This window comes from Doryrhamphus excisus, linkage group LG9 (genome assembly GCF_037039965.1).
Source record: "Doryrhamphus excisus strain RoL-2023G ecotype Guam linkage group LG9, RoL_Dexc_Guam_v1.1, whole genome shotgun sequence".
NCBI classification, from domain to species: domain Eukaryota; kingdom Metazoa; phylum Chordata; class Actinopteri; order Syngnathiformes; family Syngnathidae; genus Doryrhamphus; species Doryrhamphus excisus.
Window position 1 is genome coordinate 3,308,392 of NC_136365.1, and position 13,781 is coordinate 3,322,172.

Consider the following 13,781-nt stretch of genomic DNA (forward strand, 5'->3'; position numbering starts at 1 on the left):
TCTGTCTTGCACTCACTAGTGCACAGCACATATAGGTCACAAAAGAAGTTGTTTTCAGGCACTAGGATGAGCAGGTCTAGAATCGTTCATTTAAAAAGATACAACTATGAAAGAAAACCATCTCTCTATGAGAAAGATCCTGACAATAGAGGCAAGGAAAACTCTCATGACTTCAGCTCAGGAAGCAGACTAGAGGGACATAGAGTAAATAGAGAAAACAAGATAGGAGAGTTGAGCAATTGGGGAGGTACACTAAAACTACAATAATGGACACACCCATAAAATGTTCTAAAAATGCTGATTTTTTATTATCTAAACCAGTAGTGTCCAAAGTGTGACCTGTGGCACATACCAAATTTAACATTCATTCATTCATTCATTCATTTTCTACTGCTTATCCTCACGAGGGTCACGGGGGTGCTGGAGCCTATCCTATCCTGTCTTTGGGCGAGAGACGGGGTACACCCTGGACTGGTCGCCAGCCAATCACAGGGCACATATAGACAAACAACCATTCACACTCACATTCATACCTATGGACAATTTGGAGTCGCCAATTAACCTAGCATGTTTTTGGAATGTGGGAGGAAACCGGAGTACCCGGAGAAAACCCACGCATGCACGGGGAGAACATGCAAACTCCACGCAGAGATGGCCGAGCGTGGAATTGAACTCGGGTCTCCTCGCTGTGAGGCTAAACACTAGGGCGCCGTGCAGCCCCAATTGAACAATAAAACTTAAAAATACAGCAGCTGTAAAAATGTAAAAATCAGCAGTCTTTTTACAATAATGAAGTCATAATATTAAGAATAAAAAGGGTGTAATCTAATGAGAAAAATAGGCAATTTTACAAGAAGTAAGTAAAGACCTGTGGCCTACACGCTAACCACTCAGTTGACCTTTTTTAAACGTTTTAATGCAAATGTTCAGTGTCTCCATACAGTTTTGTATAACTTGACACCCAGAACGGCATTTCCGTGTGGATGAGAGGCTGAAACTATAAAATACTTGGCTGTTTTGACCTGAAAATGTTTCAGCGTGGCTGGCCCCTAAAGAAGTGTTGCGTTTGTTGATTCATTGATCACACACCTTTTGTTAAAGATCAAAGGTTGCTTTTATTGTCATGGTATATGAGGAACAAATGTTCATTTTTTAACAAATGTTCAGTTTTGCTGCTCATTTTCTTGTAAGAGAACAGGTTAACAGTGTAAAACGTAAACAGACACTAAACAGTTGGATATTCCAAAGCTTAGATTTTGTGAATAGTGTATTAAAAACGTGTAGTGCATATTCAAGCCCCAATGATTTATATTAGCTATGAAATAAAAGCTAGCTTGTGCTACTTTAAAAATAGAGTTGGAGGTATGTTCGTGTGATATTTAGATACTAAATATGGACTGGGACTTTACTGTACTAGAATATTTCTGACTGTATGTGAAGGCATCGCGTTGTGACGTCAGCGGGGGGGGCGTGGTTTAACTCGGTCGCCAGTCGCCACATTGGGGATTGTACTGGCTTGTTATGGAAAGCTCTGGAAGTTTCCATGCAGTTTATATTGACAATATCTCGGGTACATTGCGTAGTCGAAGCGATTGAGCGAGGGCTCACGTCTTTTCCGTACAGTTTGTACATGTGAATGGACTGACTGCCGGGCGGTCAGCATGGGGAAAGACTACTACGACATTTTGGGCATTAAGAAAGATGCCTCTGAAGACGAAATAAAGAAAGCTTATCGTAAGCAGGCTCTACGATACCACCCTGACAAGAACAAGTCCCCAGGAGCGGAAGATAAATTTAAGGAAATCGCTGAAGCTTACGATGTTCTGAGCGATCCAAAGAAAAAGGACATTTACGACCGCTTCGGGGAAGAAGGTATGACTTTTTTTATTTTTTTTTAAATAGCATGTGAAGTATGTTCCATTGGTGGTAGACTTTGGCAGGCACAACTCCGCTCACTCGACCGTCAAAGTTTGTTCCTGGGCCTGGGAAAGCGAGGCTCCTAACGCCTTGCTTCCTTACTATGCATCGGAATATTGTCATTCAATCGGGTCATTGTATCCACAATGGTCACGGAATCGATTGTTACCGGACTGTTCGGGTTCCTTACTAGCTGCCTTGAGTTCATCAAGACGGATAAGTAGTGGGGGGGTGGGCGGATCGAACCAGTTTATACCAAGAGTAGTTCAAGTGTTGAATCCATACTCGTTTGTTTGTTGTATTTTTTCATTGTTTATATTATTGTATGTCTACATTGTTATTGGGTTTGAATGAGGGCCAGTACTAGTTTTAAAAGTCATATTGTTTAATTATTTTCTATGATTGGCTTAATTTTGCAACAATAAAGGGGAATATTTTAGTAATCATATTGTTTTGATGATATTGTTACGTAGTTATATAATACAAATCACTCACAAATAAGTTTCTTGATATTTTTTTTCCCTTAAAGGCAAAATCACAGAATGATTTAGTGATCTTTAACAAAGTTGTATATTTATTTGGTGTCGAATCAATACTGAAATTGGCAGAGCCACCCATCCCTAATAAGTACATAATAGCATGTAGGAGGTTCTTGATCATTTCATGTAAGTATTAAGTTGTAGTGTTATTTTTGATAAAAGTGGGAATGTGTGGTATGCAATGTGTAACTTTGTGGGATGGATTGTAATTTATGACAGCACTTGTGAAATGTGTCAACTGTGGTCCATGTTATGGTACCATGGCGACGACGCACTACACAGCAGCCTCCATGTGGACTCATAGTGAAAGAATGGTAACGAACATGCCAGATAATTGCTTATTTAAGAAGACCTTTATCATTCCTCTTGATAACGCCCTTTTGCAACAGCAAGATTCATATTTTACCATTATTGGTTTGGGTGTAAATAAATAAAGTAAACAATGTAATGGGTTCATGATCACTTTATACAATATATGAATGTCTTATGAATATGTATCAGTATGTTTGCAGGCACCAAACATGTCTGTTAACTCTTGTTGACTATTATGACACTATTAGTGTTACTGCAGACATGCCAACATGTACAAATTTATTGTACTCAACATGAAATTTGTCCCTTGAATACACTGAAAGCCCCAGAGCTCTCCATTTTGTTGCATTTTCCTGGTTTTAGTTTAAAGTTCAGGCTGTTCAGTATTTCAAATGAGGTGTGTGTGAAAACATGTCTGTCCCCTAAGGGTGCGTGACAGAAAATAATCGAGAACCACTGATTTAGAGTTCACATCGCAGTTCGAATTTTGCGGCTTCACTCTATCATGTTTTTGGTAATGATAATGGATTTATTTCATTTGAACATGCATCAGATTACAATTGAGTGCATCACATAATCAGTTCACAGTTCCACATGTCCAAAAGGAGTAGGAAGAAGCAACGCTTATTAAATCCTACCTCTCCATCTGGTACTTTTACAATCAGTAACTGTTACATTTGTTCACTTCCTGCTTTCCATCAACTGCTTGTATTGTTTCTTGAATTGGCTCATCGTTGTGCGTTGTTTGAGGGTCTTACTAAATCCAATCAATCTCAATCTCAATCAATTTTGAAAAATCTATTAATAAATAATTCTTTTTTGTGATTATTCATTTTTTAAAATGCATATTTAAGCAAATGTTTTACAAAAATTAAGCATGTTCAAGCATAAACATGGATAAATGAACTAAAATACAAATCTAAGGCATTCGGAATATTCATTCAAAGACACTGTGAAAAATAACACACGCTAATGTTGTGGCCATATTCCACTCCAAGATAAAACTGGACTCTGAACCCCCTTCCTGCCTTCCACACGTAAACACTGAGTTTTATTTAGAATATTTAGAATTTGATCATTAACCGTTATTTGTTCTTTTTCATTTATGCAGGTCTAAAAGGCGGCGGGCCGTCAGGCGGCGGCGGTGGTCCAGGCAACTTTAGCTACACCTTCCAAGGTGACCCACATGTGATCTTTTCAGAGTTTTTCGGTGGACGAAATCCTTTTGAACAGTTCTTTGGTGGGCGCAATGGCGGCATGGATGAGGAAATGGACACTGATGACCCTTTTGCCCGCTTTGGAATGGGTGGAAGTGGCTTCCCTCGCTCCTTCAGCTCTAGTATGGGAGGGTTTGGCGGTCACAGTAGCGTTGTGAAGAAGCAACAAGACCCCCCTGTGGTGCACGATCTGGGCGTGACTTTGGAGGAAGTGCTTACTGGTTGCACAAAGAGAATGAAGATCTCTCGCAAAAGGTTGAACCCTGATGGGCGATCACTGAGAAGAGAAGATAAAATCCTGGAGGTGCAGATAAAGAAGGGATGGAAAGAAGGCACTAAAATTACTTTTCCCAAAGAGGGGGATGAAACCCCAACAAACATTCCAGCTGATGTGGTCTTTGTGTTGAAGGACAAACCACACGCTGTGTTCAAGCGTGACAACTCTGACATCATTTACATAGCCAAGATCTCACTCAGAGAAGTAAGTTCAATTGCATGTTCACTGTGTTTCAATGCCATTTTATGATATACCAACTCACTTTGTTTTCTCTTTCCCACCAGGCGTTGTGTGGCTCCACAGTCAACGCGCCCACACTGGAAGGCAGAGTTGTCCCAGTGACGACAACAGACGTGGTGCAGCCCGGCATGAAGAGGCGCATCAGCGGCGAGGGCTTGCCTTATCCCAAGCGCCCGGACCGCAGAGGTGACCTCATCGTAGAATATGAGGTCAAGTTCCCTGAGCGGCTCAGTCAGAGTGCCCGGGACACGATCGCCCAGGTTCTCCCTCGGTCGTAAAATGGACTTAAAATGAACTAACTCCTCCTTAAGATGCCAATTGTATTTTATTTCTTTGTCTACCACTACATGGGAGACAATATAAGGGACGTCCTACATATGCCACATTGAAACCGGTTACTGTAATATATTGCAGACTGTTTTGTAAATATAACCAGTTCTGTTTGTTGTTTAGTTTTATTAATGGAATTATATTTTGAAGACATATACAGTATATGGATAAGGGGATTGGAGTAAGATGTTGTATTAACAGCAATAAAAGGTTCAGAAGACTTTATTTATTTATTTATCATTAATTCATTCATTCATTTTCTAACCCAGATTCCTCTGTACTGTAAACATAAAACATTTTTGTCTTTGTTCAACAATGAACCTACCTTAATAATATGATCTTTGACTTCCCAGCTACCTGAACTAGTTTGTGTTCCATACCCTTTGAAACTGTGGTGGTAAATTTTAATATCATATAGACACATCTAATTCTGTAAACAAATCTGTAAAAAATCATACATATTGTACATGATAATGCAGATAAAATGTATATACATTTTCATTGCATATGTAGAACACCCCCTGCTCAGTGACTTCCATGAATTCCAGCATTGCATACTTTGATATAGGACTATAAGAACTATAATAACAGTGTAGTTTTTAGTTTTTTTTGTTTTTTTTTTAAATTGTGCCAATTCAGAAGAAAACACTTCTTACACAAGACCAAACAGATCCCCAACTGAGCAAACACATTACAGCGTGGTGCAGCAGGCCCATATTCATAAGGAATCCAACCACACAATTCCAAAAAGCCACACCCATAATTCTTAGAATTGGCAGGGAACACACACACAGTACAATTCTTAAGGGTTAAAGAGTTAAAGTCTTAAAGCTATTCATAAAGTGTGTCATACCTGGGAGTGGAGAGAAGGACCTGTAAGAAGGGTAAAAGAAAAGTCTTTAGCAGAGGTATAAATGGCTGACAAAAACAAAACACTTGCTCCATACAATGAGTGACAATGATGTACTAAAAGTCAAGGATTTATTGTCGTGTATGTTTAAATTTGAATGAAAAAAATGAAACACTACATATTAGATCATGCAGGGTCTAACTTTCAAGAGGCAGACTACACCCTGGACGGGTCACCTGTCATTCACAGGACACATACAAATAGTCACATTCACGCCTGTGAACAATTAAAAGTCTCCAATTAAGCTTACAAACCCATGCAAACTCCACACTTTTACCTAATATTCTGAATGATACACAACTACTACTAATAATCGTGTAATGAAATAATTGTGTAACTGGAGCTCTAGAGGTGTTTATTACTTTCAATTTGGGGCTGCACCTCAGCTACCTTAGTCCATCTTGGCTGGAATGGCTCTCGTTTTAACATAATAATACCGTATTTTCTGGACCATAAGTCGCTTCAGAGTATGTCGAACAAGGCCGAAATTAGGTAGAAAAAAACATACATATGTTGCATTTTTTGCGACTAAATTATTTTATAAACTACTTAACCAAAACAGACATTACGTCCTCTTGGAAGGCAAGTTCTAACATTAATAAAAGAATAGAGAACAGGCTGAATAGGTGTAATATATGCTAACACAATTGTTATTCAGCTAACAAAAAATAAACAGAAAAAGGTGTCCAGTGTTTATGTAACATAAACAGTTTTTTCATTTATAAGTCGCTCTGGAGTATAAGTCGCAGGAACAGCCAACCTATGAAAAAAAGTGTGATTTATAGTCCGGAAAATACAGTATTCTTCCTGAAAATTTTATATTAGGTAGCTTTGGTTGTGTCCAATGTAGACATTACTGATAATGGCTTTCTTACCAATATTAACCAATACCGATATTGGCAAAATGTCATTACTAATACATTATTGCAATATTCAATGTTATAGAAAAAAAACTTTATTGCAAAAACAAGTAAAAAATCATGGCCAATAATCAACTAAAATACCATGTTTTCATACTAGCTAGATACCAGCTATCTTTGGGCTAGAGGCGGGGTACACCCTAGACTGGTCACCAGCCAATCACAGGGCACATATAAACAAACAACCATTCACACTCACAATTTGGAGTCACCAATTAACCTAGCATTTGGAATGTGGGAGGAAACCGGAGTACCCGGAGAACATGCAAACTCCACACAGAGATGGCAGAGGGTGGAATTGAACCCCGGTCTCCTAGCTGTGAGGTCTGCGCGCTAACCACTCATCCACCGTGCCGCCCATCAAATATACACTTAGAATCAATTCCGACCAGATGAGCAACACATCATTGAAATTTTAAGTCTTGGGTTTAATGGCTTTCTAATAAAAGATCTGCGCTTATGTAAGGAAACAATGTAAGTCTGTTTTCCATTTTGCCCATGTTTCTAAATTAGAACCAGACAGAGACAATGTGACTCACTGCTATCTATTGTCAGCTTCAGAATTAGCTCCGCAAAAAAAACTCTTCCAGTAAAACAGTCCCGACAGTATCTTCACTGAAAGTGAAAAGTGAAAGTGTATACTAAAGCAACATTTTCCGAGAATAAGCACAGATACTCATGACACAGTCAGCAGACTGATTTGATGCCTCCCAGCCGCTTCACGGGGGGGGGGGGGACACATTCTGCTGCAAACCCTCATGTTGTTGCAAAAAAAGCCACGAGCAGATTGAACAACAGTTACGGGAGGCGGAGACACAATCAAGGGAACCACTGTATTATATATTCTTTGCATTAAACGCCACTAAATGAATATGTAGGACAAGAGTGGACAAAACAATGCATTCTTTGTAAGCGTTCCTTTAAGGCATGCATACTCATGGTGCTGTGCTGAGTAATGAATGAGAAGCACTGGAGGTCTTGGACTGTGTACTTGTTTTACCATTTGTGTGATGATAGGATGGCGGTTCTTTTTGTTGTCATGTTTTGCTGCTTCTCAGGTAAGTTTTGATTTGAGTGTTATTTAAGTTTCATATTGCTTTTTTCATTTTGAAGTACACATATTGTGAGCTGTGAATATCTATACATTTTTAAGGAATTGCCATTTCCTCAGATTAACCTGCAAATTATAGATGTATGTAAAAACAATTATTTTTGGACAACAATCTGTAGGGCTGTAATTGAATAATCAAAAACCACACTGACTGACATGTAGCTGGTAACGGCAAAAAGCCACCTACCATAAGTATCTATTTTATTTCAGACAGATTTATTACATTGGAATATGTTGTATTATATACGTATAATAGGGCTCTCCAAACATTTACACAATGGCAGCCACAAGCTGCTTGTTTTTGATCACTAACTCATTGTTTTGTGGTAAATTTGTCATACATGGCCACAAAAAAAAAAAAAAGCACTTCTATAAACCTCAGGTAGGGCTTAAGAAGTAGAAAATGATGTTTGGGTTGGTCACCTGTCCAGACACAGTCTCAAGTTCTTGTTTTTTTAATGCACAAGATTAGACACATGCAATCCAGAAAATGATATGTAAATGTTAAAAAGTGTGTAAATAAATTGAAATGGATTTCAAAAAACAACAGATGGAATGATACAGCACTCTACAAGAAGCAATGAAGTCTGTAAAATTAAATAATTAAATAAAAAAAAATCAAAAAATTGTTAACTATAATATTGAAAATGGTAATATTAATGATGATTATAATGATAAAGATTATAATGATAATAATGATAATAACAATAATAATATTACAATGATAATAATAACAGGGGAAAACAAGACAGTGGCATGAACATGATTATATCTTGCAAAAAAAGGGGTAGGCATTTATAAGCTTTTGCTTCTGCCTACTCCTTTTGGGCTTGTTATTAGATAGTTGAATACAAATATAAATAATGGAAAGTTATTTTTGATTGATGTAAGAAATGCACTGTAATGTTTCATATATTTGCCCAAATTAAAAAAAAAATGTTTCATTTGTTTTAGATATACTCAACATATTAGGATCATCACATGTACGTATGTCTCATAACAATAAGTCATTCTCATAAACAAGTACAATAAGAAAATGCTTAAAAAATACCAAATAACTAAAGAGATTGAAGAATAAATAGAAGAGGAAAAAATACTTTTAATCATGTGTAATATATACAGGACATTAATAATAATAATATAATATACAAAATTTGACTGGCTGTGTTGAATAACCTTAGTTGTATCAAGAATAAATTGACCCAAATGATTTTTTGTTGATTTTTAAATTATTATATTTATTATCCAATCATTGCAAAACCAGAAATCGATTAAATCCACGTTACCAGATTATGTTGTTACTCTGTATTATTTTATTTGTGTAAAATAAAAACACAGTTAAACTATACTGTACATACTTGTTGTCTTAAAGTGTCAGCTCTTCCTCCTGGGTCTCCTCCCTCTCCAAACCATCAGACACAAACAGAAGCACAAGACATCCTTCCCTCCAGCACTGCAGCGTTGCCTGCAGCGCCAACGCTGCTCGCCACCAAGGAGCACCCCAACCAGAGTGCAGCAACCAGTCTCTCAGGTTCATAATGAGTTCCTCTTGACAAATCCCTTGAGGCTTTTATTGATATAACACAGTAGAACGTCTGTTTTCTTTCCATCAGCAATATAATCTTAAAAGTATTTAGTGTCATACAAGTGAAAAAATGCATTAACTGCTGTAGGACAAAAAATGGCTAAATGAATACAAACATAAGACTCATTTTAAAAAGTCATATACTGTGTAGTATTGTACACTGGTCACTAGGTGTCAGTAATGTCTTATTGACATTTAATATGTCTAATTTTCTGTTATTACAGTATGACTGTAATACAAGTGACTATAGGGGTGTTATTTCATGTGTAGAGGGCTCTAATAAGTGCAATAAGGTAATTACATTATTATTATTATTATTTTTTTTAAACCTGTGACCCATCGGAAATGGCACCATGACCCACTTGGGACAAGAGCCACCAGTTGAGAATAAATAATAATAATAATAATAATAATAATAATAATAATAATAATAATAATAATAATAATAATAATAATAATAATAATAATAATAATAATAATAATAATAATAATAATAATAATAATAATAATAATAACAACAACAACAATAATAACAACAACAATAATAATAATAATAATAATAATAATAATAATAATAATAATAATAATAATAATAATAATAATAATAATAATAATAATAATAATAATAATAATAATAAAATACATCCCCTTTTCAATATATTGGGCTGACCTCCTGTTCTATTGGCAGACACAACGGTGGTCATTATTGTGTCTGTGAGCCTGGCTCTTCTGGTTTGTGCAATCATCCCGCTGATGTTCTATGGAAACTGGAGGAGCAGCGCAGGTGAGACACACACCAGTGACCTGTGGTTGGGGGTGGCAAGTGAGGTCTGTAAAAAAGTCATAATTATCATATCTCTGCATCTCGGCTTCGTGCATTCAGTGGATCATAGCGGATCATAGCGGCTGCTAGTTTCTGTTTGTCAGTATGTCACCAATACGTATATAATAATGTTATAGAAACATTTATTATGCACCATGACTTTTTCAGTGTAATATTATTATTCTTGCTAATTGAATCATATAACACAGAGAAATGTCATATGCAGTAACGCCTGTAGTACTCCACCCTAGAACACAATATTCCGTGTGCCTTGAAATATCAGTCAAAATCATCAAAAATATCTGATACCAGGAGGGGACGTTGGCTGGGATTTAATTAGTTAATTTGCAACTATGTGTGAAATATGCACTTTTCCCTGTATTTCATGAACAAAAATGACATTATATAAAGTATATGTATGTATTAACAGCTCCAAATAAACTGAAAATTGAAACAATGCTAAAAGATGCCACACATGTCTGAAAACCTAAAACACCAGTCTCTTTATATATTAATGTTATGAGCCATGGGAGTTGCCTCGTAATTCTTGTATATTGTATTTTTTGGGATTTCCCAGCATTTTTAATGCAGCAAATTGTACATCCTTAGCAAGAGTTACACTAGTACATGATAAGAATATCCACATACTGTTTTTTTTTCTTTGTTTTTCTGTTTATTTAGACCAAACATTCATTCATTCATTTTCTACCACTTTTCCTCACGAGGGTCACGGACTGGTGGCCAGCCAATCACAGGGCACATATAGACAAACAACCATTCACACTCACATTCATATACCTATGGACAATTTGGAGTCGCCAATTAACCTAGCATGTTTTTGGAATGTGGGAGGAAACCGGAGTACCCGGAGAAAACCCACGCATGCACATGGAGAACATGCAAACTCCACACAGAGATGGCAGAGGGTGGAATTGAACCCTGGTCTCCTAGCTGTGAGGTCTGCGCGCTAACCACTAGACCGCCATGCCGCCCTAGACGCCCTAAACATACGCACATAAAATAAAGACGTTTGATGATGTTCAGCATTTTTTCTTTCTTTCAGAAGCACAGAACACAACAGAAGCGAACAAAGGCAATGTAAGTGGTACTGTTCCTATACAATACAAAACCATGCTATTGTGCTCCTGGTGTGTTAGCTCAAAGATTTTTTCTCTTTTTCCACAGCATGTGGAAAATTCACCAGAATCAGGTGGCAACCCCGATTCCGAAGTGCAAAATCCAAAATCCAAAGTCCAAAATCTTGACAAAGTATAGCATGGTTTGTTTAACTTTGACTCAGTTTAAATAAAGGACACTTGTCCGATAATATTTGTCTCACATCACATATGGACAAACATCTCTTGTGAAGGACAAATGTGTATAAATAAAGGTTAGTGGCAAATAGTAACAACCTTTTCCTTGCTATTTGTAAATCTCATTTCTACAGAGTCCAATATTTTGTGCAGGTGGCTGCACTATCGTGTATCAGCCAAAAGAGGGCGCCATAAACGAGAAAAAGAGAAATGGCTTCTCAGCTGTGTGCCACAACACCTGTAAAGTCAAAAGAAGGATGTGACTACTTCTCTGTTAGGGTGCATGAAGAGTGAACACTCTTCCTGGCTGTTAGGAGGCGAGAGATGACGACAACAGACACACATGCACATAGCAAAATATTGAGGCCAGCAAAATTATCAAGCAAAATTTCATTTATTGTGTGATTAATCAATGTATTTATAATAGTCCCAAGCCTAGTGCCCTCAAGAGAGGTTTTTTTCTCTGAATGAGAAATCTTATCTTATTTAATCTTGCAAGATCTTCAAGACAACAAAAATCTTGTGACATGACTAGTGGGTCAGAACACAAACATCAGAACAAAAATGTTTTCAAGTTATTAAAAATAAATACATAAAATGAATGGGTCCAATAAGTGATATTAAGAAATATCATGTTCAAAATGAGGGCAGCACGGCGGTTGAGTGGTTAGCGCGCAGACCTCACTGGGAGACCAGGGTTCAATTCCACCCTCGGCCATCTCTGTGTGGAGGTACTCGGGTTTCCTCCCACATTCCAAAAACATGCTAGGTTAATTGGTGACTCCAAATTGTCCATAGGTATGAATGTGAGTGTGAATGGTTGTTTGTCTATATGTGCCCTGTGATTGGCTGGTGACCAGTCCAGGGTGTACCCCGCCTCTCGCCCGAAGACAGCTGGGATAGGCTCCAGCACCCCCTGCGACCCTCGTGAGGAAAACGCAGTAGAAAATGAATGAATATTCAAAATGAGGGCGGCACGGCGGGCTAGTGGTTAGCGTGCAGCCCTCGTAGCTAGGAGTCCAGGGTTCAAATTCCACCCTCGGCCATCTCTGTGTGGAGTTTGCATGTTCTCCCCGTGCATGCGTGGGTTTTCTCCGGGTACTCCGGTTTCCTCCCACATTCCAAAAACATGCTAGGTTAATTGGCCACTCCAAATTGTCCATAGGTATGAATGTGAGTGTGAATGGCCCCGCCTCTCACCGAAAGTCAGCTGGGATAGGCTCCAGCAAACCCTAGTAAGCAGCATAGAAAATGGATGGATGGAAAAGCATTCAAGATGCTTTTATGCTCTGCTGAATGAACGACTTAATTTCACTGCCAAGATGAATTATAATCCCAAATCCGTGTTAATATGTGAGTTTTCGGCACAGATCAAGTCACACACAGTTACCAGGACAAGAAGCATTTCAGTTTCAGATCAGGTTTGCTCCTGAAACAGGAACCTGTTAAAAATCATGGACTTAAAATCATGTGACCGAACATATAGATACAGTCCTGTAGTCCAGGTTGTTTCCTCGTTGTGCAGCAAGGTAGCACCTCGGCATGTTGACTCAAAGACCACAGTCAATGACGGGAGCATCTCGGATCCGATGGAGAGCAACAATGCTCCTCACCCTACAAATTCAAGGTGGGCTGCACGTTACGCATATGTTTTTAAAGTCGATTCAACATTTTATTTGCAGACCAAAAACACCAGACAACTAATACTGTTTTTCCCCTCATGGACAGCTTTATTCGGTTTGAAAACCATAGCTTTACTTGAGGGACGGAGCCTTGAATTTAGATGCAACTATCAAGATGGCGGTCAAATGAATGCAAAGTACTTCTGCTCAATTAACGGAAAAATGCCATTCAGACAGCGCATACGGGCTAAAGGACACGACGAATGGGTGCAACACGGAAGATTCTCACTTTCTGACAACACCAGTGGAGCTTTTTTCATTGTCAGAGTGGATGTAGTCCTCACTCAGGACAGTGGATTGTACTGGTGTGGGGTGGATAGTTGCCTCTCCGCAAATCATGACGATGTCATCCAACTGAATGTGTCCAAGGGTAAAGTATACAGTTTCATTTTACATAGATATTATGTCTACTTCCCTGGTGGTTTAAGTTACAGAATAGTATAGGACGCTACTTACCGGTACAACAAACCCATGTATGTCATTACCGTATATGTATTTATGTACAGTAAAGTCTCGTTATATCGATATTGTCGGGAGTCTGAAAAAATATCGATATAACCGGACTGTCGATATATCCGATCCTGCGCCGAACTGCATTAAAAGTG

The 13,781-nt window shown here is 38.1% G+C and overlaps 2 protein-coding genes across 3 annotated transcripts; both read left to right on the top strand.

Annotated features, from left to right (window-relative positions):
* Window positions 1–1,474: 1,474 nt before the first annotated feature.
* Window positions 1,475–5,057, top strand: dnajb1b (DnaJ heat shock protein family (Hsp40) member B1b). Its single transcript, XM_058084106.2, has 3 exons — window positions 1,475–1,872; window positions 3,880–4,466; window positions 4,547–5,057. The coding sequence occupies exons 1-3, from the start codon at window positions 1,662–1,664 to the stop codon at window positions 4,778–4,780; spliced, it is 1,032 nt and encodes a 343-aa protein (XP_057940089.2). The 5' UTR covers window positions 1,475–1,661; the 3' UTR covers window positions 4,781–5,057.
* Window positions 5,058–7,403: 2,346 nt separating this feature from the next.
* Window positions 7,404–11,576, top strand: LOC144899855 (uncharacterized). Of its 2 annotated transcripts, none has more exons than XM_078793770.1 (5): window positions 7,404–7,720; window positions 9,146–9,304; window positions 10,047–10,142; window positions 11,245–11,279; window positions 11,367–11,576. In XM_078793770.1, exons 1-5 carry the CDS (start codon window positions 7,618–7,620, stop codon window positions 11,454–11,456), a joined length of 483 nt encoding a protein of 160 aa, XP_078649896.1. In that variant the 5' UTR covers window positions 7,404–7,617; the 3' UTR covers window positions 11,457–11,576. The 2 variants fall into 2 exon arrangements, with proteins under 2 accessions (XP_078649896.1, XP_078649897.1); XM_078793771.1 differs by having other exon boundaries at window positions 11,248–11,279.
* The last annotated feature ends 2,205 nt before the right edge of the window (window positions 11,577–13,781 follow it).